Source organism: Ascaphus truei, chromosome 1 (assembly GCF_040206685.1).
Source record: "Ascaphus truei isolate aAscTru1 chromosome 1, aAscTru1.hap1, whole genome shotgun sequence".
Classification (NCBI taxonomy): domain Eukaryota; kingdom Metazoa; phylum Chordata; class Amphibia; order Anura; family Ascaphidae; genus Ascaphus; species Ascaphus truei.
The window spans coordinates 513,173,547-513,190,524 of NC_134483.1; the positions used below are offsets into that span (position 1 = coordinate 513,173,547).

At 46.6% G+C, this 16,978-nt stretch overlaps 1 protein-coding gene across 1 annotated transcript in view; it reads right to left on the reverse strand.

Moving 5' to 3' along the window:
• Nucleotides 1–16,342, reverse strand: part of NAT8L (N-acetyltransferase 8 like) — a 73,574-nt gene extending 57,232 nt beyond the window's left edge. The window contains exons 1-2 of the mRNA XM_075571020.1: nucleotides 15,730–16,342; nucleotides 10,567–10,731 (exon numbers count right to left, since the gene is read on the reverse strand). Of these exons, the coding sequence (XP_075427135.1) occupies nucleotides 10,567–10,731; nucleotides 15,730–16,063 (499 nt within the window). The 5' untranslated portion in view covers nucleotides 16,064–16,342. The remainder of the gene's footprint in view (nucleotides 1–10,566; nucleotides 10,732–15,729) is intronic.
• Nucleotides 16,343–16,978: the final 636 nt, after the last annotated feature.

The following is a 16,978-nucleotide window of genomic DNA, read 5'->3' on the forward strand; positions in this document are numbered from 1 at the left end:
GGTGATTGATCCTATGCTTGTCTGGGCGGAGGCCTGGAAAACGTTTCTTGTACCCAGGAAATAGTCAATTCTCGAGTAAGACTGATGAGGGGAAGAGAAGAAGGTATAGTCCCTCTGTCCCTGGTGCTGGGCCCTCCAGATGTCAACCAGCGAGAATTCCACCATGATGTCCCTAAATTCTTTAGCTTTCTTTTGTGACTGTGAGACGTACCTAGCTTGGGGGGGCGGTTGGGCATTGCTAGTGGGGTTTGACTTATATATGGTGTGTGAGGCTACCATATTGAAATCCCCGCCTATGATGAGAGACCCCAAGGATTGTTGCTCTAGGGATTCCAGGAGTTTTCTGAGGAAAGGGACTTGATTGTCATTGGGGGCATAGATATTCACCAGTGTGATTGGTGTGCCTGCAAGCGTACCCTAGACTATTAGTAATCGGCCATCTGGGTCTGACTGGGTCTTTGTGAGGGCAAATTGTTGGGGGGAGTTGGGGAGTTAAAATGGGTCTCCTGAATAAGGATGATGTCTCCTTTGGATTTTTTCAGGTCTTTCAGGACTAGTTTCCTTTTTTTCGGGGAATTAAGCCCCTTGGCATTTATTGAGATCAATTTAATGGAGGACATTATTGTTATTTGTTTTCCTTCGGGGCCCTGGGCTCCGGAGCTCTTGGGATTCCCATGTCAAGAGATTTTCTTGGGCCTCTAAACTCTTACGCCTGATCTGTCGTGCATAAGGCGGTTTGTTAGGCCTCGTACCAGGGAGAGGGTGGTGAGACACATAGGGGACGCCAGAGGGAGCTGGGGGGGGAGGGGTTGGGGGAAAGACCTGGCGGGACAGGGTCGCCAGGGAGAGATAGGGTGGAAGGAGGGCCTGAAGTGGACCCCTTAGTTTACTGCCGGTTGTGATGGCCGGCATGTGGGCAAAAGGCCCAATGGGAGAGATCCGCTGACCTCTGAACCGAGGGAACAGACAAGCCCGGGGCGCAGACTCTCCAGAACTATATACATCTTACCCTATCCTATAGGTTCTTGTCAGGGAGGGTTGGCGGGGGAGGGGGAGTGGACGGAGCGGGGGAGGCGGGGAATGTGGGGGGGAAGGGGGAGTGGGCAGGGGGAGGAGGGGGGAGAGGAGGGGGGGAGAGGAGGGGGAGGGAGAGGAGGGGGAGGGGGAGGAGGGGGAGGGGGAGGAGGGGGAGGGGGGAGTGGGGGGAAGGGGAGGGGGGGGAGTGGGGGGAAGGGGAGGGGGGGAAGGGGAGGGGGGGGAGTGGGGGGAAGGGGAGGGGGAGTGGGGGGAAGGGGAGGGGGGGAGGGGGAGTGGGGGGAAGGGGAGGGGGGGGAGTGGGGAATAGGGGAGGGAGCGGGTGGGCAAGGGGAGCATATCTCTCAGTTGTTTTCACCCAGAACGATCATTCAATACCAACATTTTTAGCGAACATTGTAACAGTATAATATAGGAGTTTTTAATTACTCCTTGTACCTTAGGATTGGGTTACTGCGTTTTCTCTTAGCTTTTGATTAGTATGTTTTGCTATGGCGATTTTAGTGATTAGCAAGAAAAGGGGGGACGGGGGTAGGGGGGGTCCCATATTGGGGAGGGGGAGAGGGGTAGGGGGGAGGGGCAAGGAAGGGGGGCGGAGGGCAGGGGAGGGGAACGGGGGGGGGAGGTGGGTGGTCAAGGGGAGCATATCACTTAGTTATTCTCATTTAGTGCCAACATACAGTACCAACACTTTCAAGAAACCTTGTAATATTGTGTCATAAAAGTTTAGTTACTCTTTAAACCTTGGGGTTAGGTTAGGGGAGGGGGGGAGCGCGGGTGGGCAAGGGAAGCATATCTCTCAGTTGTTTTCATAAAGAACGATCAATCAATACCAACATTTTTTAAACGAACATTGCAACAGTTTAACAAAGGAGTTTTTAGTTACTCCTTATACCTTGGGATTGGATTACTACGTTTCCTCCAACCTTGTGATTAACATGCTACGCTATGGTGATTTTGATGTATGTCAGGAAAGGGGGGGGAAGGGAAAAGGGGGACACGTAGTGGGGCGGGGGGGGTAAAGGGGAGGGGGGGAGGGGCAAGGAAGAGGGATGAGAGGTAGGGGAAGGGGGTGGAGGGGGGGGTCATCGGGGACATATCACTTAGTTATTTTCATTTAGTACCAACATACAGTACCAACACTTTCATGAAACCTTGCAACACAGTGTCATGTTGAAGTGCTTATCTCCGGCTCACTATGCGTTGCTTAACCCTTCCCTCTGGGAGCTTCTCGCGTGTGTCCGATTGGCCCAAACAGTGGGCACCAAGGTCCATTGTGGGCGGGTCTGATGTGTCAGGAAGTCCCGGCAGGTGCAGGGCAAGGCATGGCAGGGCAGGGCCGGGCGGGGCGGGGGGAAACGGGGTAGGGTGGTGGTATGTACATGGGGGGGGGAGCGGCGGTGTGGGGGGGGGGGGGAGCGGCGGTTTGTGGGGGGGGGGGGGGAGCGGCGGTGTGTGGGGGGGGGTGAGCGGGGGGGGGTGAGCGGGGGGGGAGCGGGGGGGGGTGAGGGGGGGGGTGAGGGGGAGGGGGGGGAGCGGGGAGGGGGGGGAGCGGGGAGGGGGGGGGGAGCGGGGAGGGGGGGGACGAGGGAACTCGGATAGTGGGCCTCTTATTATGGTAGCCAAGGCTTCTTGTTCAACGGTTCCGGGGGGGGGGGGGGTTATCTCTGCTCTTAGATGGTAGTCGTTTAGGTGGGAGGTAGGGGTGGTGTGGGACAGGGGGGTGGTGCGGGACAGGGGGGGGGTGTATTTTCCGGGACCTGGATCGTACCGCTGCCTCCGCTCCCCTCTCGTTGGGGGCAGGGTTCCTTCCCAGAGGGGGGAGAGGGTCCGGGGGGAAAAAGTACTTACAGTTAGTCGACTTGACTGGGCTTCAGAGGGTCTCGCCTCCACCCCCCTCCCCCCGCCCCCCCCAGCGCCCGGGCCCCCCAGCTCTGGAGAACCCGGCCGGGCGGGCTGCCTCCACACAAACACCAACTGAAAAACTTGAGAAACTGCAGCAAACATTCAAGCCGCTTTAGAACTGATGGGCTGCCGCCGGTGACCCACGGGCTTCCGTAGGCGTCTTCTTCCACGAGCGGCGCCCATTCCTCTGGAGTCAGCATGGTGAGTTGCCGCTGCCCGCATCATCGCTGACTGACCTCCGCTAGGTGTTTGGTTACACTGGAACGTTTGGGGCCGAGTCGTGTGCAGCATCAATCTCCTCACCGTCTGGGCCTCCTCGCGTTGGTCGGGGCCTCTCTCTGTCCTGGCTCGGTGATAGCATCTCCCTCCTCCTCGTGCTGGGCTGAGGCGTGGGGCTGGTCCGTTATCCAGGCAGCTGGCGGTGTTAGACCCAAGGCTCGGACATACTGGGACATGTCTTCCGGGAATCTTATGGTGAGATATTTACCTTTGTTGCTCGCGGTGAGCTTAAAGGGGAACCCCCAACGGTACCTAATCTCGTTCTCCCGCAGAAAGGTCGTCAGGGGCTTCATCTCTTTTCTTCTCAGCACTGTTATTTTGGATAAGTCAGAGAAGATTTGGATTTGTTCGTTTTGAAAGGTAAGTTCCTCTTTCCTTCTGCTTGCCATCAGTATTTTTTCTTTAGTAGTATAACTGTGCAGGCGCACAATTACGTCCCGCCGTCTGTTCGGGTCCTCCGATCTGGGCCCCAGGGCCCTGTGGGCTCTGTCTATTTCCAGGTCGCGATTCTGGAGGGAGTCACATATTGACCCAAAGAGGTCCACTAGGTAGGGGCGGAGGAGGCCAGCGAGAACCGTTTCGGGGACGTTGCGGATGCGGAGGTTTTGCCTCCTGTCTCTGTTCTCCTGGTCCTCCTGCGCTTCCCTGATTAGGCCGATTTCTTCCCGGAGTAGGAGGATCTCCCTCTCCGCTGCCGACTGGCGCCGCTGGCACTTCTCCATTTCGCCCTCCAGCTTTGCTGTTTTGTCGGTTAGGCCATTTATTTGTTGGGTCAGGTCGTGGACGGCCGTTTTGATCTCAACCTGGAGGGAGGCATGTAGCTTTGTATGTTGTAGCGCCATCAACTCCTCCATGAACGCTCTGGTAATCGGCTGTTCTTGTGCTGAGGCTTCTCTGGGCCGGGCCGCTTTGCTCTGTGGAGCGTGGTCTCCGCGTGCGCCTCCGCCATCTTGGATCCCTGGCTGCGTTTCAGGGCTTTTCTGCTGCGGTGAGAATATCTTCGCGATCGACTGTGTTGCCGGCTTCTTCGTTTGCCTTGACATGCTGGCGGTCGTGCCCCTCTTAGGGATGTAGAAATTGAGGTGGATTTTTAAGTGGAAGGGTGCTAAAGTTAACAATTATGCGGGAGAGTCTGCTGAGCTCCCAAGCTAGCCGTCCATGTCAGTCGACGTCACCGGAAGTCTCTCCAAATAGTGTTTTTTTTAACTTTAGAAATACTCTCTCCTTTTCTATTTTTGCTGCATATGAGATCCAGCAAGCGTTTTTTCCAATATTTAAGAGGTTACAAATTAATAAAGCATAGTCCCACTGTTTTTTTTCTTTTCTTTTTCTTTCTTTAAAGTCTACCGCAGTCAATACAACAGAAATTTAACCCTTAGGCCGCGCTTATAATGCCGGCGACGCGACGTTGCTCAAAAACAAACGCATTGGCGCCGGCGCGTGCGCTTATAGTAAGTCGACAGCGACAAAGCGACGGGGCGAAGCGATTTTCTGCAGCCGGGAATATTGATTTTTCAGGGGCTGTTGCATCACGTGACAGCCCCTGAACAATCAATGGCCAGGTTGCCCTCTCCGCAGCAAACACAAAATACAACTTTCGCTAGCGACGACGGCTACGGGTGACATCACGCTATCGGTCGCGTCGCCCGTCGCGGGCACTATATGCGCGGCCTTAGGATCAATTTGCCAACACTGGTCACTTAGGTCCTAGCTTTGGCACCTACATTACCATGTCATGATTGAACTGGGCCCGGTATACAAATTCTAATCTAGCAATGAGCTCCAATGCATATGTATCAATGTATTCTAACCTTCGGCGGCGCTATGCCAGCACCATTAGTATTTTGCACTGTGTAGTTCTAGCGCTGTGGCAAGTTGTCACCCGAATGGCAGAAAGGGATCTGTAACACAACAATTTAAAAAATGTCCATAACATAAATCACAGGCTACCAAAATATTCAACTCCAAAACAAATAATAGCTTTAAAATGAAAAATGTATGTTTAACAACCAGTATATCTGCCATGTCCTCTGCATTTATCAATACAAACAGCAATGCCCTCTGCATCTACATAATAATAATTATTATTATTAGGTCTTGTATAGCGCTGCTAGTTTTTATGTAGTGCAGTGACATTCTGCAGACACTGTCCCTGCCCTGTAGAGCTTACAATCTATGTTTTTGGTGCCTTAGCCACAGGGAGACAAAGTGACTTGCCCAAGGTCACAAGGAGCCAACACGAGTCAGTGTCTTTACTCACTGAGCCACTCCTTCTCCAATATCTACATCTTGATATACGGTCGCTAATATTTCTCCTTCATACTTCTGCTGCAGCCAATTTTCCTGCACTCTTTTCTTCAGTGAGGATAATAGAATTCCCTATGCTGCCGGGCTTAAACTGCATTGCTTACATTTTTTTTTATAGAATCAAAGTTAAAGGAAGCCAATATATTGTGCAGAACAGTGAAACCTCTGTGACACAGGATAACGCTACCTGTAACAAAGATAAGTTAGCAACTCTGATACAAGGGGCAAAAAGGTCTTTGATAGGATGAGCAATGGTAATGAGGAAAAAAATGCAAGGCAAATGGGCCTGGAGACTAGGGAAGATGGACAAGCCACTGTCCTTAGACAAGTACTGGAAACTCTTCCCCTTAATAGTTACTGCTAAGAGGAGATGGGACTGGAGAACGTGTGGAGGTTGGAGATAAAGGTGTAAGGGTATAACGGAGAAGGCACTGCAGTAAGCTGATTGTATTTGTTTTGGAGCTGTTCTGAAAGAATATAAAAGAGAAGAATGTCTGAGGATATAGGGATGAAAAATGAGTACAGCAGTTTTAGAGATGTGCTCGATATCCTGACCCGTTAGGGGGCCTTGACTGGATTTGAGCCACCCTGCTCTAGATTTTTGTTGCCCCATATTTACCTTGTTACATAGACCCCCTACATTTCTGGACCATGTATTAGACCAGCAGTGCGCAAAGTGGGGGATGCGATATTCGCTGTGGGGGGTGCGGGGTTTACAGAGGCCCCACGTGCGCTTCCCGAACGCATTTAAATTAATGCCGGGGGAGCTGTAGGACTTCTGCAGACCTTACTTACCTTGATTCAGATGCTCCTGGTGACTCGTCGCCATTTGACGCAGCGGGGTCATGTGACGTCACGTTGCCATGACAACGTGACGTTAGGATACCAGGACATCTGAATCAAGGTAAGAGGGGGGCGCGAGGAGAGGGGGGGGTGCGCAGAGGAAAAACATTGCGCTCCCCTGTATTAGAGCACCAAGGCCTTGCCTTCCTTTTGCGCTATGAGGTCCCATCCCTCCTTTACATTTCCCTTACCTCCATTTTCACTGCAACCAGAACCATATGTTACAGTAACGGGATCTACTCTGGCAATTAATACTGATGTCCCCTATTTTGTTACATGCATTGCGCACATTACACCTAGAAACCCAAAACCAAGGCTAGATCTGAAACGCTGCATCAATATCACTTAAAGTAGAAAAAAAGCTCCCAACAACCACCATGGACAGATAAGGCTCCTTGTACTGCTTGTATTAGCCATTTAACTAGTGTAAACCCATTTGGTATAAAGATGTACATAATATCAACTGTCTGCCACCGAGCAAGTGTCAGGAGGTAATGTTCCACTGGAAGAACATTAGTAGCTATTAAACTGCTGCATCTCTTTGCAGTTGTTTGTAGGGAAAAAAACCCACAGTGTTATTCTACTATATACGGTACCATAAGCACGCAAACGTAATTCTGGAAACCAAAACAAGGCTTAATAAGAACAACATGACTTCATGGAACGGACTAAAATAGCTTTCTATCTTTTTCCACGCGGCAATGATCCTGCCTGAAAAATTCTAATGATAAATGTTAATCCTTTATGGTACTGAATAGCTGGAGAACCCATTTAAAATATCCTTTTATTCCAATAATCCAGCAGCAAGGACATGGTGTGTTATTTTGCCCTATATTTGTTTACTTTGCTTGCTCAAGATTAAAAATGATGATGACATTTGAAGACCGCATAATGATGAGACAGGGGTGATTACAGTAATGTTGGCTGCGTTATAATTAGATGAACAGTAGCTGTGATGAAAGATATTTGGTAATGGAACAAAAGGAAACTGGAAGCATTTTCTTGGCGCCAAGAATCTTCAAAAAACACCTAAAAACGCAAAGACTTCCACTTACAAGAACATATGATTTAAAGGAAAACTCGTTCCTGCGTATGAACATTAAATCAGAATTTGGAACAAAAGTCACTAAATCAATATTTTTGTACGTGTCAGAAGAGACCAATCATGATATGGAAATACGTAAATCTAATATATTGGAGCGTAATCATTCCTGCTAGCCATTTAACCCAATTTAGAGTGAAAGTGTGGTCTTAAATGTGTCTCTGGCAAAGACTTTGAAAATTGAATTAACTTGGTAAATGAATAATCTCCTTTGCATCAAATGCATAGGAAATGGAGCTATTATAGGGAAAACGCCATTCAGTTTGCAGCAAATTGTTCAAACTACATTTGAGTAAATCAGATACAGGAGAGAAACAGGGCTTTTAAAGAAAGCCCTTCTTATTGTGTCACATATGATTGTCGACGATATACTGGTAGGTCCCAGAACCAATTTCTCATACAGAGAAATACACAGAACAACTAATTAAGAAGAACAAAGAGACAGATGGAGACTAGGGATAGATAGAGATATATAACACACACACTCAGTATGCTGTTCAGATGTCTTCCCTGTGCTATGGAAGAGTATGTGTCCACTGAAGTGAATGGGCATACAATCTCTCCAACACTGGGAAAATGACTTCACAAGCATATTTCACAGAGGCTGTAGTTAGAAAGAGGTGTGAATGCTTGTGCTTGGGGAAGATTCAAGGATGTACAAGTAGCTGGAGTGCTAGAACAGCCCAAGAGGAGCTGGATTCCGAGAGGTATTGTAGAGAGGAGCCACCAACCCAGATTTACGGATCAGTTCTGCAGCATAAAAGCACCATAAAGTCCACTGAAGTGGATGGCAATTTTTTATTTATTGATTTGATTTTTTTTTTTAAAGAGAGAGTTGGAAATGGGAAAGACATGCATAGAGAAAGGAGAGGCAAGAGGCCTTTATTCAATATGCTGTGAAACCACTTCAAGTCAGGGGAGCTTTTGAACACCATTGATTTGAACGGAGCTTAACGCTTTCTGGCGTCACAGCAAACCGAGTAGGGATCAAGGAAAGCAGAGAGGAAATAGACCGTGGTTAGACAAATAAGAGAAATATAGGGCAAGACAGAAAATGAACCTCCTGTAACATATTTCTCGTTTCATGCACACCATGAAAAGACGAACGTTAGGGCCATACTTGACTAATGTTTGGTCCATATTTACTCAGCGGTGCTATGCCAAAAAAGAGTCTTCAGTGCTGAAAAACAACTATTGAAAGCACAAGTCGTCTTATGGCATAACACCGCTTTACAACTGTATAATTAATAGTACAACATACGCACTGCATACATAGCGTGTTACTGATGCAATTCCACAGTACTATTGCATTCTAATTGTTGGATAACACTACAGTACTAGTAGAACTGTTTGTCTCCCTCTCACTAAAAGGCTACAGAGTTGCTTATTCAGTAGCGACAAATAGTGATTAGATTGTTAATACAATAAAGCACCAGTTGGTACTGTTCCTTTTATTGGGGGAAGGGGTGGAGATTTAAATTACCTTAACCCGCGAGTCCCTCTTAGATCTGCGGTGCCTCATCCTTTGGGAACCCCCAAATTCCCCAGTTACAGGCAGTGTCTCCTCTGGGCAACAATACATGCTGGGTCAACGCAATATGGTCGCTCGGGTGAGCCTTGCTCTGATGTCCGATAGAAAACCTGGTGACTTTTTACTGGTAACCCAGCAGCCATATTTGTTATTTTTTTGGGTGTCAACCCCAGTACAAAAATATAAAAATACCTTTACAAACCAAGGTGTTCCCGGAGGTTGTGGGTCCATGGATCAGCTCAGGGGCACCTCCCAGGAACATTAATACATAAAATAGAAAAAAACTGGGCTGCTGCTTTAACAATATGATTTCTTTTTAGCTTCTTGATGTTTCAGCTGAATGTCCTATTATTTCAGCACCACCTGGCTGTCCGCATAGAATGCTCAGGGCTGAGAACTCCGGTCTCTCCCCCTCCAATGGGTGAAGTTTGCAACCTTCAACTCATACTGTAGGAGCAATTGTGTCAACGCCATTGTTATATGTACAACTTTGTAGGAGATACTCATTTCAATCAAATATAAAACCTATGCCGAGTCTAATGAAGACATTGTACAAGTCTTTTCTCCAGATGTACTGCATGACTTCATCTATAAAATCAGGGCACTTTGGGTTTTGTTAATGAATTTATTAAGCCAAAGGAAAAATGAAATTTCGGCTGTCTGTGCAGCCTTTGTCAAGGGGAAAAATTTGCTCGGACAGCCGAAATGTCGGTTTTCCTTTGGCTTAATAAATTCATTAACAAATCTGAAGGGCCCTGATTCTTCTTTACTATCTGAATCTACAAAGGGATTGCAGCAAGACTTCCCTGGCTTCAGGAGTACCGGCCTGTAGATGTATCGCTGCTATATTTTTCTCTAGTGGGAGCATAATCCCTGTTTCCCCCCCCCCCCCCCCATCTATAAAAACCCCATCATGTTACCCTATTAAAAAGTACAAACAAACACTCTTCTTTCAGGACTGATATGCAAACAAAACCTCTGCAGAATATATCAAGGGATAAATCTCCACTGCTATATCTTGAAGTACGCGTGGTTTGACGAATGAATATATACAGATGAAGAAATCGATATTACCCAACTTAACACACAAAATAATAGTTAAATAACACACATACAAGTTATCAATTTAACTATTGTTTTCAACAGCCCGTGTTAAACCAAGTGCCAGCGTTAACCCAGTGTGCAATAACCTCGGCTACTTCTGTACATTCTTGGCAACACAATAATATTTTTCACCTGAAATGTAAAAAAAAATGTAAAATATCAGAGGAAAGTCATACCCACCTTTCCTGTCTATTGATCTTCCAAGAAATGTGATCATGAGTAGCTTTCTCTCGATGTCAGATATACAGAGAGCATAACCACAAAACCAGGTTTGGTTTCTTAACCCTACATAGCAACAGCATGCATGGATTCTCCGGGGATTCGGTTAAAAAAAAAAGAAAAAAAAAAGTTTTCTGTCTGTACGATTTCTCAATGTTGACACGAAGCAAGAAATGAATGTCTGGTTTTTGGGGTGGAAAGGGAAGCTGCGGTGCATATTCCTTTATGGGGTTATACTCACCTGGCGGTTTCATGTAATATTGCTCAATATCAGACATGTCCGTGTGTAGCACACACTCGAGGTGACTGAGGATAATTTTCTTACTGTAGTAGTACCTCATGCCCATTAGAAAGATGGGCATACAGCACGTCAGCAGCAAGGACTTGGTCACAACAAAGCATATTACTATGGAGATAAGGAAGAGAAATAAACGATACCTGTCAGAAAAGAGAATGGAGTGTTGATTTCGGAATAGAAAAAACCCAAACAACAAACATGTAATAATATGCATCTGTTACGCACAATGACACAAAGCAGACATTTCAATTGATGTTCACTTTTTTTCACTATGGTGATACAGTATCTGTTAACACACCGTCTCCTTTTACTGGCAACTATTTCATAGACTTTTGCTTTAAGACAGGGGTGGCCAACTCCAGTCCTCAAGGGCGACCAACAGGTCCTGGTTTCCCAGATATACCTGCTTCAGCACGGGTGGCTCAATCAGTGGCTCAGTTTTCGAGCCACTGATTTGGCCACACCTGCATATTTCATATAGTGCTTTTCTCCCAATGGGACTCAAAGCCCTTCACGATTACAGGACAGTGTGCGGTACGCAGCACAGACATTTTGAAACATTTCCACCAGTATTGCAACCGAGAAATCTTTTATGCACATTATACGGTAGTTTTGACTTTTTTTGTTTGTTGTGTTTGCATAATGTTTTAGACCCACGACATAAGGACTAAACTCCACATAACAGGCACCCAAGGGACTGTATAAGCCAGCATTCAGAATAGCTCACTAATCACCGCTTGCTGGACATTTGTATAACATTTATAAGGATATATAAGTCCTGCTGGATTTCACAAGGAACTTCTCAGTCAAAACACAATTAAAAACACAAAGTGCCGTGTCATGGTCTCCAATGCTGGAGCGGCCTTCAGTTGAATAGCAGTCCGTTCTAGCATTGAAGTGTTTCCTGTAAACATTTGTCCGCTGTGGCATTTACATCTTTGTGTCACTGTGGAAAGTCTGAAGTCCTGCTTACTGCAGATCAAAAGAACCGGAGATCAGAAAACTTTCAGCACAGGGGGTAATATCCATTAGTTTCAGGGCCTGAAAGGTAAGCAACGCATCTCTTATGTTTCAGAACCCCCTGGGCGAGGAAAGGAAATAACGCCACTATGGTTTTCTGAAAAGAAAACATTTTTGTTTTCTTTACAGCAAATAAAAATAGATCACTCGTGAGCACATTCACGTCTCAAACTGTAGCCAGGGATTCTGGGAAATGATATGCAAATGAGCACGCAGGGTCCCTTTTTTCTTTACATAATTCAAACGGGGGGGGGGGGAGGCGCTGTGGATCTGAAACATGCTATTTTAGTTCAGAGTGACCCCCAGTTTCTGAGATACACTTGCTGGTGTTCATAGTTCGCAGGACTTTGCCCTCATTTTTTATCCTGAGTGGGAGCAGAAACCTTGGCAAATAAACAGGTATCTCAAGGACTTGAGGGGGGAAGGGAGCGTGTCACCCGGAGCTAAAAAAAAAATCCGCTGGACCCCTGGTTCAAATTACGTAAAGAAATCAATGTGAAAAAAAGCGCGATTGTTGCTTTAATAAGCATAAGAGAATAAAACATCCAGAAAAGTTTGACGACATCTTTCCTTTTGAGTTTTCCACGGACATGTCACATATTAGCTTTGAGCAGTAACCCTTAATAGCTGGTTACTAATTACCAAGAGACAGGGGGTGCCCAATGCTACATCCCATTGACAAAACATATATGGGAAAAAGTATAATACTTCAATAATAATAATAATAATAATAATAATAATAATAAACACTTGGGTATTTAGTTAACCCTTTGGCCAAAGAGTCACAAGCCTGCATACCAACGCCAAGGTATAACCAAATGAATGCATGTCCTACACTACACTGTGAACCCTTACTTTTACCTCTGTAAGTGGGGAAGAACCATCATAGGTCCTGTTCCTACAGCAAAATGAAAAGACCTCCCAAGTTAAAAAGGTGAAGGAGGAGGAGCTCTCTTGTTTACATAAATATATATTCATGATGTGTGGGGTGTGGGAGTTTGAGCTAGCTGGGAATGTGTGTTACTAATTAAAAAGCACTTTGACAGAGGAATTCATTAAGGCAATGGCCTGTGAGCAGGCTCCCCACGAAAATGAACATTATAATGAGCGTGACTGTTCTCCGCATTAAGCTCGTTCAGCTTTGAGAACACAGACCCAAACACATGTCAGCCCTGCGTCAATTACATCCGATGGCTTCCACTTGGCTGAACGTTCACCAACTCTTTCCTTTTAATACAGAACCGTTACTGTGCGGAAGGACACTACTGCCAGTCATCACTGTATGTTAGTGGGGGAGGGGTCTACTGGTTATATGCCCATTAAGGTGAACAGTTAAATTCCCAGTGTCAGCAACTTGTGATCAATCAATACAACGAGCGGAAATGTTGAGGTCAGAAGGAAATTCCTTGGTGCATCAAATTCTGCTTCGCTTAGAACATTTTGGGGGTTATTCATCAAAGCAGAAAAATACATTTTAGACACCAAATTAGGCAATGTCTGACTTCGAGGGCCACCAACCGCTCAGGTTTTAAGGATATCCCTGCTTCAGCACAGGTGGCTCAGTCGAAGACACGGATTGAGCCACCTGTGCTGAAGCAGGGGTATCCTTCAAACTTGACCTGTTGGTGGCCTTTGAGTAGTGGAGTTGGCCTCCCCTGCTCTATAGTCTTGACTACATGGGAATCACATAAAGCAGGACTGGTTTATAGAAAAGGGGAGATAAAAGTGTACCTTGCTTTTCACATCAATAGCTGCAGGTTAAAGAGATACAGTTGTAATCTGTCATATACCAGCATGCCCGTATTTCAAACAAGATGATCGTACGAACAGCAAGCAATATAGCCAAACAGGCTTCCAGTTCCTCACCATGCAGGATGCGCATGTAAAACTTGTCAGCGTTTCGCTCCAGCATGAACATTCCTCAAGACAGTGAAGGATAAAAGTTTGGGCCGGGAACGTTGACAGGTCTTTAAATGCATTTCTTGAATCCCTGTAGAAATGCAAACTGCTTCCATTCATCTAAATGAATGTCAGTATTGCACCACTTTGGACAAGGACTACAGGAAATATTCACATACATTGTAATGGGGGCTGCCAAGACAACGAGTACCTCAAGAATACAGATATTCTGGGTCTGCATTCTATAGGAACACGAGGGTGGGAAAAAGGGGTGAGGTGAGAACAGGGTTGACAAGTCACTGGGTGCTGCCACCTACATTCCATTGTGTTTCTAGGTAACTCGGCAGAAGTGTAGCAGAGAGGAGTGTATCCTCCTAACTGCTTCAGTAGCGCGCCACACTGCTTAATTGTCACATTATAACGCCTGAAATGTGATAACTGTGCCGGCTGTATTTATCCATCAGCTGCCCCGGCTGCAGCATTGGGAACGCATCAAGCATACTGCACTGTGCCACTGCAAAATCACCTAGAACCAGCCCTACACAAGATGCAAATGTATCTGCTTTCCATCGGCTCCAGAAAAACCACTGTGCTGAAGGCATACACCCAAGTCACCATGAGATGAGATCTCATCGCGACTGTTGGGTTCAGTACTAGCAATAAACCAAATGGAGCAAAATAACAGACATCTCCTCATAACCGTTAACCTTGCTATGTAGTTAACATTAACGTCCAAGACATTCATCGAGCACCACTAATTAGACTGCAATAGGCACCTTAAATTGAAAAACGTATTTGTTATGCACTATTCTTTATTCAGTGTTATACAGAAAAGGAGGGCTGTAAAACAACTGTGCTTTGTGTCACTTAATGACCCACCCCTGACTGGCACCAACACAACATACCCAATTTGTTACCCAAGCTTCACCAGTAGACCCCTAAATGACCCCAAAATGCAGTGAGCCCTCTTGCACCATAAATGCAGGGGTGCTCAACACCAGACCTCGTGTCCCCCCCTCAAACTTCATAGTTTGCTGCTTCCTAATTGATGGCAATCTGCCCTGAAAGCAAAAAGTTATGTTGTTAACTTCACTGGTGAGTATGTTGGGAGCTAGTGGGTTCCCAGAGTTGAAAATATTGCTGTTCATCTATCTCCATTGGACCCACCAGTTTCCATTCTGCATGCTGTCAAAAAAGGAAAGTAATTGGGGGGGTGGGGGTGCTTTAAGGGATATGTTCCCATGGCTAGGGGATGCTGTACAGTAGGTTTATTTTGTTTGCCTTATCAGGAGTATCTTGTGGCCACAGGGTAAGACCAATCAGTTTATTTTAAGGTTTTCCTTTATTTTGACTGTCTATTTAATGCTCTATACAAGGGGTGTGCAAGATATTTTGGGGAGGACGCAGCGGTTACAGAGGTCCCGCTCTCATCCCCAAAGCATTTAAATGAAGCGCGCGAGGCCTCTGTAACTTACTTACCTTGGCACCATTTTTGGGGAATTGTAACAGGGTCTGTTCCCAATGCCAGGAATATAAATTGGGTATGTTTCATTTCTGCCCAGTCAGGGGAATTTTGTACCAAGTAACACAAAGTACATTGTTGTAATCCTTATTACAACTGCATTATGGGGTCCGTTAATGGTTCTGTTGCCGAGGCTATGGTAATAATTTGAGTATGTTTGTCTCCTTCCCGGGTCAGGGGGGGGGGGGGTGTCTTGTAGCAGTGGCCAATAAGTGGCACAAACCACATTCTTTAAAGGTGCTTATTCATTTAAAGTGCAGAATACAATATATAGCAGTGTAAGGGACAGGGTAGGGATTGCATTGCACCCAGGGCTAGGATGTGTATATTTTGTTACTAAATTACACAAGGATGCATTTAAAATTTTAGTTTTTTTTTTTTACAATATTGAACAAATAGTGAATAACAAACGTTTTCAGCTTCGGGTGCGTGTCTACAATATGACTTTAAAGCAATGAATATGGATGTCCTTATTGCCAAGCTATCAAGCTTAGCCCAGGGAACGTCAGAAGGGGGGAGTGAGCTGCACTGCAGTGTGGAGGGTCGCACCCCCTCCAGCCATGAGGTCAACGCCACTTGGCCACTATACCTACGAGAAGAAGACTTTTGCAAAGAGTAACATGCCACAGAAGATAAGAGTGCATGTGATGCACATGTGTACTTACTTGTTATAACCGCATACAGGCACTGAAGTAAGGGTTGGTATTTTAACCCCCAGAATGCTGTGCTAGGGATCCTTTCTTTAATACCTTCATAGAATATGCGCCTGGCGATCTCCTGGTCCTCGGGCTGAAATGCTCGGATATAAACGTGGTCTTTGGTGACCTCCTGCTGTGTGGGGGGGCGCAGCGCGCCGCACAGGGGGGCGCTGGATATGGGGGGCCACATCTGGGAGGAGGAGGAGACGATCACGGGGTCTTTCTGGGGTCCCGGCATCGAACTGTGATCATCTGCCAGGATTTTCGTCTCGCAAACCATTTTGGGAGACAGGTAATGCATGCAACTGGCCAAGGAAGGAGACGGAGAGAGGGGAGGGAGGGGGGACGGGGACCAGGTGTTTTATAAGAGGTGGGGGGTGAGGAAAGGAAAATAAATGAAATGGGTGCAGATCGGTAGAGGTGGTGCGGAGGGAAGCTGGGAAGCGATACAGAGTGAGCGCTGCATTGGACAGGAGTATTTATATTGCAGCAAAGCCGGTGCAATTCGGATTCGTGGTTCCTGCAGGGCCCTAGCATCTCCCAGATTGGCTGTCAAAGCCCTCCATGTGATACTAGGGTGGGGTAGGAACACCACACACTCTCTCTCCCTCTACATCTCTATATCTCATTCCTTTTTCTCTCCCTTTCCCTTTCCTCCTCTCCCTCATTTCCCCCCCTCTCTTATTTCCTTCTATACCTCCCCTCAATCTCTCTCTCTCCTCAATCTCTCTCTCTCTCCTCAATCTCTCTCTCTCTCCCCTCAATCCCTCTCTCTCCTCAATCTCTCTCAATGTCTCTCTCCTCAATGTGTCTCTCTCTTTCTTTCTCTCTCTCATTCTCTCTCTCTCTCTCTCTCTCTCTCTCTCTCTCTCTCTCTCTCTCTCTCTCTCTCTCTCTCTCTCTCTCTCTCTCTCTCCTCAATCTCCCCCTCTCTCCTCAATCTCTCTCTCTCCCCTCAATCTCTCTCTCTCCTCAATCTCTCTCTCCTCAATGTGTCTCTCTCTTTCTCTCTCTCATTCTCTGTCTCTCTTTCTCTCTGTCTCTCTCTCTCTCTCTCTCCCCTCAATATCTCTCTCTCCCTCTCCTCAATCTCTCTCCTCAATCTCTCTCCTCAATCTCTCTCCAGTCCCTTTGCAAATCACTCCAGCATTTCCCTTTGCATTGGTGTTTTGCAGGGAGGGGAAGGTCCACGTGAAAAGAAATGCTTTATATTTTA